At 42.4% G+C, this 15,287-nt stretch overlaps 3 protein-coding genes across 7 annotated transcripts; 1 reads left to right on the top strand and 2 right to left on the bottom strand.

The window, feature by feature from the left end:
• Positions 1 to 70: 70 nt before the first annotated feature.
• kbtbd12 (kelch repeat and BTB (POZ) domain containing 12) lies at positions 71 to 4,004 on the bottom strand. 3 transcript variants are annotated; one of them, XM_047024668.1, is made up of 7 exons: positions 3,616 to 4,004; positions 2,244 to 3,351; positions 1,794 to 2,064; positions 1,462 to 1,612; positions 1,083 to 1,280; positions 623 to 977; positions 71 to 548 (listed from the first exon to the last, which is right to left on the bottom strand). In XM_047024668.1, exons 2-6 carry the CDS (start codon positions 3,314 to 3,316, stop codon positions 808 to 810), a joined length of 1,863 nt encoding a protein of 620 aa, XP_046880624.1. In that variant the 5' UTR covers positions 3,317 to 3,351; positions 3,616 to 4,004; the 3' UTR covers positions 71 to 548; positions 623 to 807. The 3 variants fall into 3 exon arrangements, with proteins under 3 accessions (XP_046880624.1, XP_046880623.1, XP_046880622.1); XM_047024667.1 differs by having other exon boundaries at positions 3,672 to 4,004; XM_047024666.1 differs by having other exon boundaries at positions 3,682 to 4,000.
• An 854-nt stretch (positions 4,005 to 4,858) lies between these two features.
• Positions 4,859 to 10,555, top strand: slc26a6l (solute carrier family 26 member 6, like). Its single transcript, XM_047026257.1, has 19 exons — positions 4,859 to 5,171; positions 5,319 to 5,458; positions 5,557 to 5,667; positions 5,841 to 6,016; positions 6,131 to 6,295; positions 6,391 to 6,543; positions 6,747 to 6,829; positions 6,979 to 7,126; positions 7,288 to 7,401; positions 7,509 to 7,586; positions 7,701 to 7,796; positions 7,921 to 8,027; positions 8,184 to 8,253; positions 8,335 to 8,427; positions 8,598 to 8,708; positions 8,883 to 9,296; positions 9,378 to 9,432; positions 9,536 to 9,681; positions 9,982 to 10,555. The coding sequence occupies exons 1-19, from the start codon at positions 5,035 to 5,037 to the stop codon at positions 10,006 to 10,008; spliced, it is 2,424 nt and encodes an 807-aa protein (XP_046882213.1). The 5' UTR covers positions 4,859 to 5,034; the 3' UTR covers positions 10,009 to 10,555.
• On the bottom strand, positions 10,402 to 14,959 carry p4htmb (prolyl 4-hydroxylase, transmembrane b). Of its 3 annotated transcripts, none has more exons than XM_047026260.1 (10): positions 14,693 to 14,959; positions 13,984 to 14,334; positions 13,804 to 13,885; positions 13,105 to 13,295; positions 12,913 to 13,009; positions 12,610 to 12,772; positions 12,276 to 12,461; positions 11,716 to 11,806; positions 11,455 to 11,578; positions 10,402 to 11,253 (listed from the first exon to the last, which is right to left on the bottom strand). In XM_047026260.1, exons 2-10 carry the CDS (start codon positions 14,326 to 14,328, stop codon positions 11,045 to 11,047), a joined length of 1,488 nt encoding a protein of 495 aa, XP_046882216.1. In that variant the 5' UTR covers positions 14,329 to 14,334; positions 14,693 to 14,959; the 3' UTR covers positions 10,402 to 11,044. The 3 variants fall into 3 exon arrangements, with proteins under 3 accessions (XP_046882216.1, XP_046882215.1, XP_046882214.1); XM_047026259.1 differs by having other exon boundaries at positions 14,737 to 14,959; XM_047026258.1 differs by having other exon boundaries at positions 13,984 to 14,959.
• Positions 14,960 to 15,287: the final 328 nt, after the last annotated feature.

Below are 15,287 nucleotides of genomic sequence, written 5' to 3'. Positions count from 1 at the left end.
GACCACTTTTTAACTTTTAATTTGTTGAAAAAGTAGTTTGTCTCTCAAAAGCACATGATCTCGCTCTTCACCATGAAACAACTTGCTGCATGTTAGGATGAGTAGCTTTAAATAGCAGTCAGGGTAGAGGTTCTTACTTCATACTAGAAACAATCCAGCACATGCCAAAGCCCACTCACATGTCAGCATCAGCGCCTGTTTATGTTATTCATACAGTATGTGTGTGTATATATTAACATTATTGCATTCATTCGGTTTGAGGAGAAGTATGTATAGCTTTATTGGAAAGAGAAATCTTATAACAAGTATCTTTACAAGTATACTTGTGTTCTTGCACATTCTTTCAAAAAAAATGTGCCCTTTACTGGGACCCACATGAATGTTATGATATCTAATCATTCACCCATAACTATTTCCTCTTTTACCAGGACATCCACATTTCTCAAATTATAATAGAGACAAACAGTTCAGCTCAATAGAAAACTAAAAGCAGCCAATATTTACAACCAGTTTTTTCTATTAGCCCCCCCAAATTAAATGGTTATTATAATATATATAAATAAATATAATATATATAAATTTATATTTATATAAATAAATATAAAATATAATATATATATAATAAAATGTCACATTTGAAATGTGCAAGTAATTATAAAGTGTTTTTTGTACATTGCCTCATTACTTTCAGGGCTTCCACATCAGTTATCTAAACACAAACAACACAAAGAGCAGCACTATGTTGAATCCTGGCCCAGAGACCATTTCTTACTCAAATTCCAAAGAAAGTTTGATTTGTCTGAGATGTTACTCTGTGACCAAGTCAACAGGTGGGGACATGAGTCCTCTAGGGTTGAGGTTTGCCACCAAGCAAACATCATAGCCGTCATGCATCAGAACACTGCGGCGCACAACTGTCCAGCGGTTCTCCCATGGGTTCAGCTCTAGGATGTCCTTTGTTATGTTGTCATGACGATCTGGGGAAATCATTATGGAGAAATCCCTTAAGGCTACAGTACAACAGGTTTAAATGTCTGACCAAAAATGTTAGTAAAAATATGTGTCATACTAATTATGTTTACCTGCTCCCTTGTAATATCCACACACGTATAGCTTGCCCCCCACCACACCAGCATTTGAACCATTGGTGCGCAAGGACAATTGGGGAGAGGGCAAAGTCGGTCCCTCTCTCCAGAAGTCTCCATCAGGGTTGTAGATCTCAACAGCATCAAGGCAGCGACGTGATTGGCCACAATCCACTCCCTCACATCCAATACCCCCTGTTAGTGGAAATCTGGGTGATCACTGATGATTTTTACAACCAGGCACAATGACATGAAATCATGAAGACTAAATAACATGTTGTTGTGGCACAACAGTATTCACTATCAGAAAAAACAAATGTGTGTTGTGCTGTAGTGTTCTCATCATCATTACTGAGGTCTGGTCTGTTCGTCTCACCTAAAACATAGATTTCCCCATTAAGAGCCACAGCACTGCAACGATATTTGGAAAACTTCATGGGACCTAGCTCAGTCCACTTGTTTGATTCTGGGTCATACTCCAGCAGCCGGTTACTTAAGCGGTCAGGCTCGTCATCCATTCGGTAGGACTACCACAGGGAAGACATGACGGATAGTAACAGGTGCAAAGGTAGGGAGAAAACATTGGATTCATTTACCTATCCTTCACAGTCATTTAATCCCAATGAAGTATTCAGAAAAGTCTGAAATGGCCTCTATATACATCTGCTACTTCTACTGTGTTAGCAATAAATGTAACAACAGACATACCTGTGGGGTTCGACCACCCAGCACATAAAGACGACCTTTCATTCTGACGACACTGTGATATGCCAACGGTAGAGGCAATGGGGCAGCACTTCGCCAGGGTCCACCCTTTAAGGACCAGCGCTCTACACAGTTAGTGATGAGGTACTGGTTCTTCAGCTTCATCTGCCCCCCTAACAGGTACAGAGTGTCACCCAGCGATCCCAGAGCATATGAGTCACGATACTCTGCTGAGCTCAGGTGTTCCCAGCTACCTTGAGTATCAACCTGATAACTGGGGAGGAAACACACCACCATGGAGAAACACAGATCAGATTAATTCAAGGGTTAGTAGTCTCCACAGTATTACCCTGACGGTAGTTGATCCAGATAATCTTAACAAAACTCACTGTAACAGATAAAATACAATCATTTAACTGATACATAAAACCATCAAATCAAAAAGCTGCCTACCTGAAAATCTCGACATTTCTGTCTTTCTGTCTTGCCATTTTACGTGCGCCTGCCTCTCCGGCCACTATGATGTCATTCCCCTCAGTGACAACACCTGCACACACATAACCCAGAGCCTCTCCATAGCGTGGAGATGTGATGTAGTGGGTGCGGCCTGTGGAAGGAGCGTAGCAAAAACTATATTCAGCATAACTGCCGTATCGAGACCTGATCCCTCCGCCCTCATTGCCGATACAAAGTAGCAGGTCTGTCGTCTCCATGCCGTAGCGAAGCTTCAGGCGTCGAGGAGCCGCTGACGGGTGCATCCCTGTGACCTCCAGAGCCTCCTCTAGCATCTCCATACACTCTGCATTGGCCAACAGGGATGTATTCCTCTTCATCGCCTCCCTCAGGTAGTCAGGGCTCACTAGTGGTAGACGGACCTTTCTCAGGAGCTCTGGGAGATGCCGGCTCCTTCCATCAACCTCTCCAGAAACGTCATGACGGACCCAGCGCAGCACCACATCCAGGATGGTCTCCTCACGTGAAATGTTGAGGTCATCAGAGCTCAACAGCTTCCCTAGCTGGTGAGCTTCCAGGTCCAGCACCTCCTCATTCTGGCACACCCGCACAAAGTGCTGCCGCAGGTAACACTGGGCGTGGTCACCAAGCTGCTCTGCTCCCAGGTCACGGGCATAGTAATACACTCCGAGACAGTTGGAGGCATCCATGTTCTCTCTCATGTGAAGTTGGCAGCGGGAAAACACTTCATCCATTTGCAAGAGAAAGGCAGCGATGGAGACCCCTTGTACATTGTCATTGGAGAGAGGCAGCTCAGAGCAGTACATGTAGTTCAAAAGAAGACCAAGGCTATCTGCAGGGGTGTCACGCAGAATAACCTCTCGGTTGTTGCACTCACGCAGTCCACAGGTGAACATAACACGGAAGTAGGGGCTAAATGCAGACAGTACAAGACGATGGCAAGGAAAGCTGATGCCCTCGGCAACCAGCACAACATCTGTCAGCATCTCTGTCTCCCTCATCTTCCTCAGCTGGTCCAGGAGTACCAGGCCATGTTTTTCCCGGAGATCCATTTTGCTCACTATTTAGCAGCAATATTCTTATGAAACTGCGGAAGGAAATACAACGTCACTGTACAAGGTGTCACAGTCCAAAAATCTGTGTAATCAATGGTTTTTGATATCTGAAAGAATCAGGAACTTAAACAAAAGGTGAATACTTAAAGTGGTTTAAAAAGTTTTGTTTAATCTTTTCTGTTCTTTTTATGTTTGTATTTCTAAATGATTCGGCAAAAGCACAGACAAAAACCAAAACCAAACCACTTCCCAGTGGTGCAACATGGGATCCCTTCTTTGAAGTGCTATTTACCCACCACGCATTTTACCATTGATCAACCAAGCCAAGCCAATGTCCCTGAGCTGAGCTCACCACTTCCTACCGTTCAGTGGGAATTCTTCTGTTTTCTGTACCCTGAGGAGACTGGTAGATTCTCTCTCCAAGCTACAGTCGTTGTTGATATTTGAAAAAGTATCAGATAGACAGCCTAGCCTACCCCAGTGACTCAGAATGTTTACCCTCCCTTACCGGCCTTGGCCAACTGAGCAACTAACCTTAAAATAGACCATGCTGTGCCTAATGATAAGTGGGTCAGAGAAGGGGTGGGAGAAACAAGTTAATCTCCTTTTTTTCTGGGAGTTTTCACAAAACACTAAATGTGTTTTGTTTACATAGACAGAGTTTGTATTTCTCAAGCCTAGAAACAAGTGAAAGTATTTAGTCATTAAGTTCAGGGTGGCTCAATCACGTGTCTCTGGAATGGTACTGAAACATGCTGCATGTTGGAATCAAATTTCCTCAACTCACTTAAAGGAATATGTCGTCATTTATTCTTCAACTTGATTAGCCAACATATATTTTCATATATTTGCTGGTAAACAGTCCTACAAAGATTGTTTCTCCAACAATGTTAATGTTCTATAATATATTTTAGTAAACATTTAACCAATAAAAGAAATTGCACAGAAATTTGAATTTTTGTGCCCAGAAATGGGCAATTAAACAATGACCCTGGTGAACCCACTAGGTAAGTAAGAAGACGTCAGATGGAGAAACAATCCTTAACAGCAGCAGACGCACCAACGATTCATTGACTAGTTAAATTAGGAGACAAACCTATTGACTTTTTAAAAACTGGCACATAAAAATAACCTAGTTTCTTATTTTCCATACTCTGTGTCTGCAATATGGTTTTGCCTTCCATAAGCAATAATTTTCATGACTCAGTAGGATTTCTTGACTGTGTAAGTTATTGAATACCTCCCTTCTGTGTGGACATGACTGAATTGTTGAATTCTGCAGCAGGGTACATTGACTATGAGTTCACACAAATCTCAAGACCTAGTTCACATCACTAACGAGTCGTAACAACAACGACATATTCCATGATGAGGTTGCTTCCCCCCCCAAATGTCCCCTGTAACTTCCTGTGTTACCATACTGTGGTTAGACATTGGATAATGCATCCTGCTTGCCTTCAATCACACACACATACAAACACACACACAAACACACGCACACACATACACATAAAGGATGAAGACCGACAGCGTGGTAGTGGTGACTGCTGTTTCCAGACGGACAGTACAGACAGTGATATCCAAACCTCTGAGATACACTTTGTGTAACCTTCTTAGAGGAGCAATAGCCAAAGGGGGTACTTGGACAGTGACAGAAGAAATAACATCTTGCTTCTCAGAACACATACAGAAAACGCTTGTTTGGATAACTTGATATGGCTGGGCAGAGAGAAATGAGATATAGAGTTCATAGGGGCATCATTGATGAAGAGAGATTGGAGGAGTTGGCACAGAGGATTGACTACTCTAACATTAATCCTTCCCTGACCGAACGCTTGAAAAACTCTTTTAGGTAAGGCAAACAAAGAGTGCAATATTTCAGAAAGATTTGCATTTTAATCTTCTCTTTTTTATCTGTCTTGTCCTAAATCAGCATGTGAGTGAATATTTCCATGCATCTTCCTTTTATGTCTGTCCCTGGCATTTCCAACCCCTACAGATGCACAACAACCAAACTGAAGAGAACCGTGGTGGGCTGTCTGCCTATACTTTACTGGCTACCCAGATACTCTATCTTTGATTATGGCATGGCTGACCTCATCTCTGGTATCAGTGTGGGCATCATGCATCTACCTCAAGGTAAAATCCAGATCCAAATGGGCTGATAAAAGAAAATCATTTAGATTCACCTACACTGTGGTGGGACAGTTACTACAGCATGTACTTCAATGTTACAGGGATGGCATATGCGCTACTGGCCTCCTTGCCCCCAGTGTTTGGACTTTACTCATCGCTTTATCCTACTTTGGTCTACTTGTTCTTTGGGACATCCCGTCATAACTCAATTGGTAAGTGGACAAAATAATATTAAGTACTTATTGTTTTTTTTCATATAGAATTCAATTAAAACATTGGTTTATTATTTGGTTCACCATATGAGGTAACAGTTTATAATAAAAATCCACATGAATTTTAAAGCACCTGTAGATAGTTGAATAACTAATTTTTGGTTTCTTTCCAGGCACATTTACAGTGGTCAGTATTATGGTGGGTAGTGTGACAGAGAGATTAGCTCCAGACATGAAATTTTTTATCACGAATGGTACCAACATTACTGCGGAGGTGGACATCACTGCCCGGGACGCCTATAGGGTTCAGGTAGCAGCTGCCGTCACTCTCTTGGGAGGACTTATACAGGTCTGTCAACAGAACAGCTCTCAATCAGTTCACGCTTGCAAAAACAATCACACCAAATGATACAATTGTTCTGGTAAAGGTAATGGCAGTAAATGTTCTTGTCTTTTTTCTTAGGTGGTACTGGGTTTAGTGAAGTTTGGCTTTGTGGGGACCTACTTGTCCGAGCCATTGGTGCGTGCCTACACCACTGCAGCAGCTTTTCATGCGGTAGTTGCACAAATTAAGAGCTTATTTGGGGTGTCAGCGACACGTCACGTAGGGCCCTTCTCACTGATTTACGTGAGTAATTTAAACTAAAAGTAAATGCATACATGAGCAAATTTACAATTGATGTAAATGCAAGTGTTGTGATCATGAATGTTTCTCGCCCATAGACTCTGGTGGATGTGTGTTCCCTGCTACCTCAGACCCACCTTCCCACTCTATTGGTCAGTGCTGTATCCATCGTGTTTCTCATCGCTGCCAAGGAGCTCCACTCCCTGCTCGGCCCAAGACTTCCTGTACCTATCCCAGTGGAACTCATAGCAGTCAGTCTTTATTTCTGTCTCCTTGTGCAATTCAGCTAGGTCAGCAAGCACCTTTCCGTCACAAACAGCAGATACTTGGTATTAATGACTAATAAGTAGGTTCACTCTGCATATGATTAACCGGGTCTTAACTTTCCTTCGCTAAATGATTGTCAAATTCTTCAAGTTTTCTGTTTGTTCTGAGAGAAGTGTGTTGTGTTTAGATTGTGGCGGCAACGTTGATATCATCCAATACCAACTTAAATGGCAACTACACTGTCTCAGTAGTGGGTGAAATTCCTAGCGGGTGAGTACACAGAGTAATGGCTTAGTTTGACATATTTTACACATAAGTGTATGTGTGTGTGCGCTTGCAGGTGTGTATATGTTTTTGTTTGTGTGTGAATGACATCATACCTTTACCACAACCCTTTTACCATCCTTTTTTCATTACAGTCTCAGTCCACCAAGCATACCAGATTACAACCTTTTTAGAGAGGTTGTTGTGGATGCTTTTGCCATGGCGATGGTGGGATATGCCATCTCCATCTCACTGGGGAAGACGTTTGCTATAAAACACGGCTACAAAGTGGACAGCAACCAGGTGACCGTGATTTCACAACACCACTCCACAACACACTACACTAGACCCCTAGTGGTATCCTACCATGTTTTATCATACTACAACATATCATACCATTCTGTAGAGGAAAGCAGTTTGTGTCAACGCCTGGCTGTGTTGTCTATGCTCTCTCCCTGTTGAAGGAACTGGTGGCGTTAGGTCTCAGTAATGCAATAGGAGCCTTCTTCCAATGCTTCTCTGTCTCCGCCTCTATGTCACGCAGTCTCATCCAGGACAGCACTGGAGGTAAAACACAGGTAAAAGATGCACAATAGTCACACAGTCAGTTATTTTGAACGTAAAATGTGTAAAGACAAAATTGAAATTTTTTGTTCCTTTTTTACCAAGTGTATTTTTTCTGCAGATTGCTGGATTAGTCTCTTCTGTTATAGTACTGGTAACCATAATGAAACTTGGACCACTCTTCCAGGAACTGCCCAAGGTACTATCTTAGTTACTCTGTGTGCTTGAAGAGGACTTGTTTTGCAAGTATGTTGATATAAATATGGTGGGAGAGAATGCTACTGACGGACCCATGTGTTTATTTGTATTTCAGGCAACACTTGCAGCTTTAGTCTTAGTAAACCTAAAGAGCATGTTTAAGCAATATTATGACATTATAACTCTCTGGAAGACAAACAAAGTTGATCTGGTGAGATGATTACACAATGTTGTACACATTTAACACTGTTTCACAAACTTTACCTGAGACATGATGCAATTAAAGTGAAGTCACATAATTTAACAATGACAAGTATGCTTTGCCTTTTTCCCAGGTGTTATGGTTATTCACCTGGACAGCCACAATGCTGTTCAATCTTGACATGGGCCTTGCTTTTTCCATTGCCTTTGCTTTACTAACAGTGATCTTAAGAACCCAACTGTAAGAGATTTCTTCAAAGCTACACATCACACCCATTTCAATGATCCTGTGAGAATAGAGAGAAAGCAAAATTATAATTTGACATGTGCATCACTGTTTGGTAGACTATTCTTGATCACATTATGGTAAGCATTCTAATTCTAATACAACTTTCAGTCCAAGGTATTCTGTTCTGGGCCATGTTCCAGGAACAGAGCTCTACTTGGATATGGAGACCAACAGAGAGGTGAGATCGGTGGACATGACTTGTGACACTTGGTGTACTACACAAGGAAGATTAAACAAGGTTGTTTTTGTTCTGTGCCAGGTGAGAGAAGTACCAGGAATCACAATCTTCCGCTCGTCTGCCACGGTGTACTTTGCCAATGCTGAACTTTACCTGGAGGCTCTCAAACAAAAGGTGGTATCATTATAAAACTATCAACAAAACCCTCAGATTGTCATTCATAAACCCCTTCTCCCCAACTCCAACCAATCATTTAATACCTTGAACTTATTTCATTGTCACAGTCTCAAATGTGGATTATGTGATTCAAATTACACCCTACAATTGTGCCTGTATATATTTAGAGTGGACTGGACATCAGCAAGATTGTAATCTACAAGAGGAGACAAGAAGCTAAGCAGAGACGTAGACAGAAGAGAGCTGAGAGAAAAGCTCGACGAGAAGCCAAGAAACAGGTGAGATACTGTGTTCTGTACCAAACATTTACTGGAACCTTCACTTTGCAAATGAATATGTGTGGTGCGGTATAACTTGCAACAACATGTTTTAGTCAATTCTACAGTAGGTTATTGTTTGGATGTGGATGACAGTGTTACCTTTATAGTCAGTCGCACCCTTGTGTTCTGCAGGTTGAGGCGATAGCAGCTAAACAGGGTGCTAAAGGGCCAGTGTTTTCAGTGGAGGAAGAGGTGGCTCAATGGACGGACACAAATGTGGACGCAGAGTCCCAGCAGCAGTATCGAGGGCGGGGAAATGGCACTGTGTTTGTCATGCCCACTACACCTCTGACACCTGAGAGCCACTGCAGCTGGGAATACCTCAAAAGCGGGGATCCAGACACCACAACTCTGGGGTCAGTGTCTGAACTGCAGGATGGGGACACCACAACTCTGGGCTCCAGTAGTGAGGATACCCTGAGCCGTGACCTGGAGAGGGTCTCTCTGGGCTCTCTGGGAAAGTGGTCTTGGGATATTCACTCCATTATACTGGACCTCTCAGCATCCAACTTCATAGACACAGTGGCTGTCAAGACCATGCAAAATGTGAGTAAGAGATAAAAGTAGAGTTTAAAGCATACCATTAGACTAGTCAAGTTCTCACACCTATGTCTTGTTTGTTGACAGATATTCTGTGACTTTGGTGAGATTAATGTTGATGTCTACATTGCTGGGTGTCAAGGTAAGAGAATACTTCTTTTCTAGATCATTCACTGTAAGTTCATTATGAGCGAATCATTTGGAACTGTACCCGTCTTGCGCTTCTAACTATCTTTCCTGTGCAGCTTCTGTTGTGGAGCAGTTGGAGCAGGGGGGATTCTTCTCCAAGTCCATCACCAAAGGACTTCTGTTTGCCACGATCCACGATGCAGTATTGCACTGTTTAGATCATCATGGAGCATCACCATTGTCCAGATACGAGGATTCAGTGGTGTGTGATTTCCTGCAAATACACACATTCTGCAAATATCCAACATGGTTAAATCATACTGTATAACCCAAGGCCGTAGCCATGGAGTCAACATTGGGGGGGACTAATTCATTTTTGTTATGATAATTTCGGACAGCGTGCGTGGTTGACTGTCGTAGGGACATTTATATTTTTATATCAATATATTGGGGGGGGGGGGGGGGGATTTTGACCAGATTAGAATATTGGGGGGGATGTGTGTCCCCCAATATGTATTATGATTACGGCCTTGGTATAACCTATTTACCTATCTCATTGCAGAATATGCAGAGCAGCACAAAACTATGAAGATTCTGATCTGCATGCAATATGGATGTGTGGAAGGACTCATCTCTTATCCCACATCATTTTGTTATGGACAAAACTTTTTTTTTCTCAAAAGATGACATTGTCACATGACTAATGTCTGTTATTTATTGTAAAATATATTTTGCATACTTCGTGTATGATGATTTCACTACTCGGAAAATGTGAATTGAGTAGGAGAGTTATAGTTTCAAGTGATGACAATTCTTAGGGCAGGATCCTAACTATGTTGAACTACAAAGTATTTACCCCTTAATGTAAAAATGTTTACTTTAGACGGTTGAAGTCAATGTCAAAAGTACACTGTTAAAATGTATACGTATGATTGTCACATTTTCCTTCATAACTAAATTTCAAGACAGTCATTTCTCTGACTATCAGAAAATTAAGAATACTTTATTTGTAACACAGGAAAGTGATTCAGTGCATTTTCAAACAAACAAGGTACACAATATACTGGTAAACAATAAATATACTGCACATTCAATGCTGGTTAAAGTACATTACATATTGTTAAAAAATAGGTAATAAATAAAATAAATAAAGCAATGACATTTACAGTGCTATGACAAAGTTAGTGCTTCGGATCTTGACAAAGGGGTATTTTGGTGATTAAACAATTCACTTCAAGGGAATTACACTAGAACAGTACCATGAATATTTTTGCTACTTGTGCAGCTCACACATGCAATATTTAACAATACATTAATTATCAACCTCCCCTTCCCAAATGTAAGTAGGGAGGGACGTTGTGCATTCGTGTAAACAATGGTATGGAATAATCACTCAAAAACCATAAACATAAGGTAACACAACCCATACATTAAAATCAGAAGAACAATTATCTTTACAATTGCATAAACCCAAAGTGACCTCAGTCCCTGAATGTTTACATATTTACTGGTCTCAAGGGGTGTAATGATACAAGTTGTGCACAGGACAAGTTAGGTAGTAGTGGAGGTAGGGAAGTTTTAGGAATGACGGGCCAGGAAATAGTCTTTCTTTTTTGGTTTCTAGGCTACAAGTCCTGGTGTGTATCAGTGTGCCGTTCAGGGCTTGACTCCGCCCCCTCGTCCTCATTCTCCAGCTGTGACACCAGCTGCTGGAAGCGAGCCTGGCGCTGGTAGTCTGGATCAATGTTGATCCAGTTATTGGCGACCCACTTAGTGCCACGGGTGACCACACAGCCACCATGTAGAGAGTATTCATCCTGCTCCCCCACCCATCCTAGGAGGAAAATGAAGTACAATTACAATGTACTTGTGCCATCAAATGTGCGTGACACAGAATGTAGACCCTACGGGCCAGTACATGTAATTAAAAATACTCTTTCAAACTACGCTCTGAAACACCAGTGGTGTTTAATTGGTACTGTGTGTTTTATGCATACAGTATAAATTCCCTCAAGCGCGGGATTGAGGATTATACCTCTTCCGTCAGAAAGGTAGTTGTACCAGAACACTGCTGTCCCTTTTGTAGGTGTCACTCTCAGATTACTCTTGTCACAGTTTTTTCTGGTGTCCAGAAGATCCACCTCATTCTGGATCAGAGACTAAAACACAAACACTGTACAGTAGTGCACAACAAGATATCCTCCTATACAGACAAACACTCATGCACATATGATATACCACTGACATGAACACTATGTACACACTCATCCAGACACACTTGTACAAAATTACGCACCACTTCATCATAGGTCCTGTTGTCTGCCACAGGGAATGCGGTCTCCCCGCCTCCCTCAACAGAGTTCAAGTAGAAGAGAACTGTGATGTACCTGGGTGTGCAACACAGATTTGATTCGTACAAACACGCAGACACACACACACAGACAAATAACCCCACAAAATGGACACTTAAGCATAGAGGCCCATCCAAATGAGCTAAAAAAACTTTTTCACAAGAGAAAATTCTGATGCTATAACGTATTTTTTTCTCAACATAAGATTTTCACCCTGCACCCTGACCATGACCTCTAGCCACCTGTTGTCCCTCAGCTTACATGCAGGTGGCAGCACGCAAAGTCAGTTAAAACAGAGGATCTACTGTATGTTTTGTACATGAATTCCACAAATGATTGTGCATGATCACAATAAGGAGTTTCAGGAGTCATATGGATGTTCCTCTAAGTCACAAACAATCCCAGACATACACATTCACGTACTGTATGGAGGCAAGTCGGATGCAGTCAAAGTTGAAGTAGTCAAAACAGATTCAAACCTGTCATCGTATTAAACCCCTCTCACCTGCATGAGGTCTCAAAAGGAGTGGATGTGTTGGCTGCAAGGCGGGTATGAGTGCAGGCGGTTTCTGGATAGACAGGTCCACTGTCGTGATGGGCATGGTAGTGACCCCCCTGCTCATATCTCACCACCTGGAGGGGCTCACTCAGATCCACCAGTGCAGGGGGAAGCCGAGTGAGACCTGTTACCCTTCACAGAGGGAGGAGGAATAAAACTTCAGATGATATGTATCTTGGTTGTTAAAACGTAACAGTAAACATCATGCACACCCATGTTAGTGAGTAAAAGGCATGTTCTCTTTATTGGAGTCACACTGTGTTTTGTGTGGGTTTTTCACCTTTTCTTGAGATCTTGGAGGACCTGGTGTGCCCCCTGACCTTGGTATAGCCAGGTGTGTCTGCTGTTCCTCACCATCTGGCTGCTCTTCAGCCCACGCTGCTGCAGAAAACGCTGGAATGCATCACTGCTCAGTTGCCTGAACTCTTCCAGGCTCAGCAAACCTACGCAACAGAGGGAGGCATCAATGCATAACCCCTTCTGAACGTGGTAGTTTTTCAAACAGTTTATACATGGTGACTGATAAATCCTCAGACTAAGTTTAAGAGCAGGAATGCTTGCATTAAGATGTGCGGTGTCTTACCATTGTTGTCCTTGTCTGCTTTAAGTCCGGTATAAATCTCACGCAGGTTCTCTGGTGTTAACCAGATCCCATCCCGCACCCGTGAATGGGTCAATATCTGTGTCAACACCAGAAATAAATTAAAGAGTGGTTGTGGTTTCTCACATTAAGAAAATAATAAATAAATAAAATGTAAACAAACAAACACAATACCTCCTGGAGTTGCAGCTGACCATCCTGATTCAGATCCAGGAGGTTGAAGATCTCCTCTGGGCTGAGGTTGAGCTGCTCTGTCAGTTCTTCCTGGCCCTCTGGCACCATCACCTGGCTCTCCATTAGGCCTTTCAGCTGAGCAAGTTGCATCACCACACGACACTCCTCCTCAGACAAGAAGTTTGGAATTTCTGCACACAACCAAGGAGGAGAAAGAGGAGAGTGAGGAGGAACTGAATCCAGTCCGAACCCATGCAGGGTGGGGGGTTCGGGGGATGGGGGGTAAAGAATCACCCCCCACACTCTTCATGAAGAGTCTGAAATAATGATTACCTTATTTTTTTAAATTATCATGATCTTTTTGGGTACAACACAGTTGTATCAGGTATAGTGATACTGATTGTGTCATGCTAATGTAAAAATGTAAGGGACATACAAATAAATTGTGAAATAATTAAAAACATGATCTTTATGCAATGTAGTGAAGGAAACCATATGACAACAATAATGTTGAAAGTAACTGCCCCTCTAATAATACAACTGGCCCCAGCTTGCCCCATCCAGTTGAAATGGTTAGAACCTGCACTGTCCTCATGCCCAACTCACATAGGCCCATACTGAGATATTTCCATTTAATTATTGGCTTTGTTAAACAAGATTACAATGCCAAGGTGAGATCTGTGGAAAAACAACTCTTACCAAACAGTAATGGTTTAAGGCTCAGTGTTCGCATCTCATGGACTTTGTTTGGCAGCAGTGAAACTTTCTGGACATGTCCAACCTGAGATACATAAGGCATCCATAATAAAGGTGCAATAAATTATACATTTCTGGAACTGTGACAAAAATCCATGTTAAACTTTCACAATAATGTCTCACCCTTATCCCTTCAATCCGTGGAAGATACATATGATGTAAAAACTCTGATCCGGGTTGCTGAACCTGAGACTCCGGGAGTTTATGATTATTGGTCCCGCTTGCGGCATTCCGAGTTGGAACGACCATTTCTCCAGGGCCATTGTTATAGTGCACGTAAAGAAGTAGGGCTATGACATTAATGATGTATACATGAAAAAATACCATCACCACCATGAAGTATGATCGGGAGCATACGCTACTCTTTTGCAAGGGGTTTCGCTGGCGTGGACGGGGAGGAACGCTTGGACTTGGCGGTGGAGCAGTCTCAGTGGCTTCATCGTCCCCGCTTCCTTGAGACTCAATCATCTTTAACTTGATCAGATGAAACAGAAAGAAATCAATAACCATTCTGATCATGTGTAAATACCACAATACGGACTTTCCCCATCCTTGCAAGTCAGTGTTGTCTTGCTGAATGAGGAGGGCTCAAAGTTACCGCATGACTGGACACAGTTTAACTCACTCAGCCTCTGCCTAAGCTAGTTTGGCTAGCTAGCTATCTCAATAAGTCATTGGATAGCAAGCCGACAAAACAAGCAATGTATCTCTGCTACACATTCAATTGTTGGGTTAAATAGACGGTATTGTGCCTGCAAGCTTAATTTAGCTAGCTAGCTGGTTCCAACGCAGACTCATCACATCATCACACAGCACACTCTGACTACAGTACCACGGCAATGCAGATAACCGCAGCACCAAGCGTCTCTTGTTTACCATGCAGTTTCAGACAGGACTGCGCAGACTTCCGAAATATAGGAGACAGGTCATTTTAAAACTTGTAACGATCGCCAGCAAAAGTAATTATATTTCAATATATCTGTATAGTCTAATATACGACGCGAAATTCCTGACAGCAAATCTCATCGCCTCTTTCGAAGACAACACTATCTCATATTTTGCCCTACTACGCAGCATCGCGTAGCCACCTCAAACTATCGCGCTGACAGCAAGAAGACAACTTCAGAAAGCTCGTACAATGCTGACCTCTAGTGGCCTCTTGGGTGTATCCCAAACGGACAAGACGAAAAAAGGATGGATGCCGCACGAACGAGAAGCCTAGATTCCCTTATTATTAGGTCGGTGGTAGATTCAGAGCCATTGAAAAATATCAATACATTTTCAATTGATCTGAGTAGATTGAGATAGAGGCAATGCAACTTTCTGTACGAGCAGTGTTCGAATTACTGAGGGGGTTGGGGGGGGGGGGGGGGGGGGGGGGGGGGTTCTGACCGCCCTAATTAAGACTTGGACCCCCCCCCCCAAAA

The sequence above is a fragment of the Hypomesus transpacificus genome, chromosome 9, assembly GCF_021917145.1.
Source record: "Hypomesus transpacificus isolate Combined female chromosome 9, fHypTra1, whole genome shotgun sequence".
NCBI lineage: Eukaryota > Metazoa > Chordata > Actinopteri > Osmeriformes > Osmeridae > Hypomesus > Hypomesus transpacificus.
This window is presented reverse-complemented; position numbering and strand designations above follow the sequence as displayed.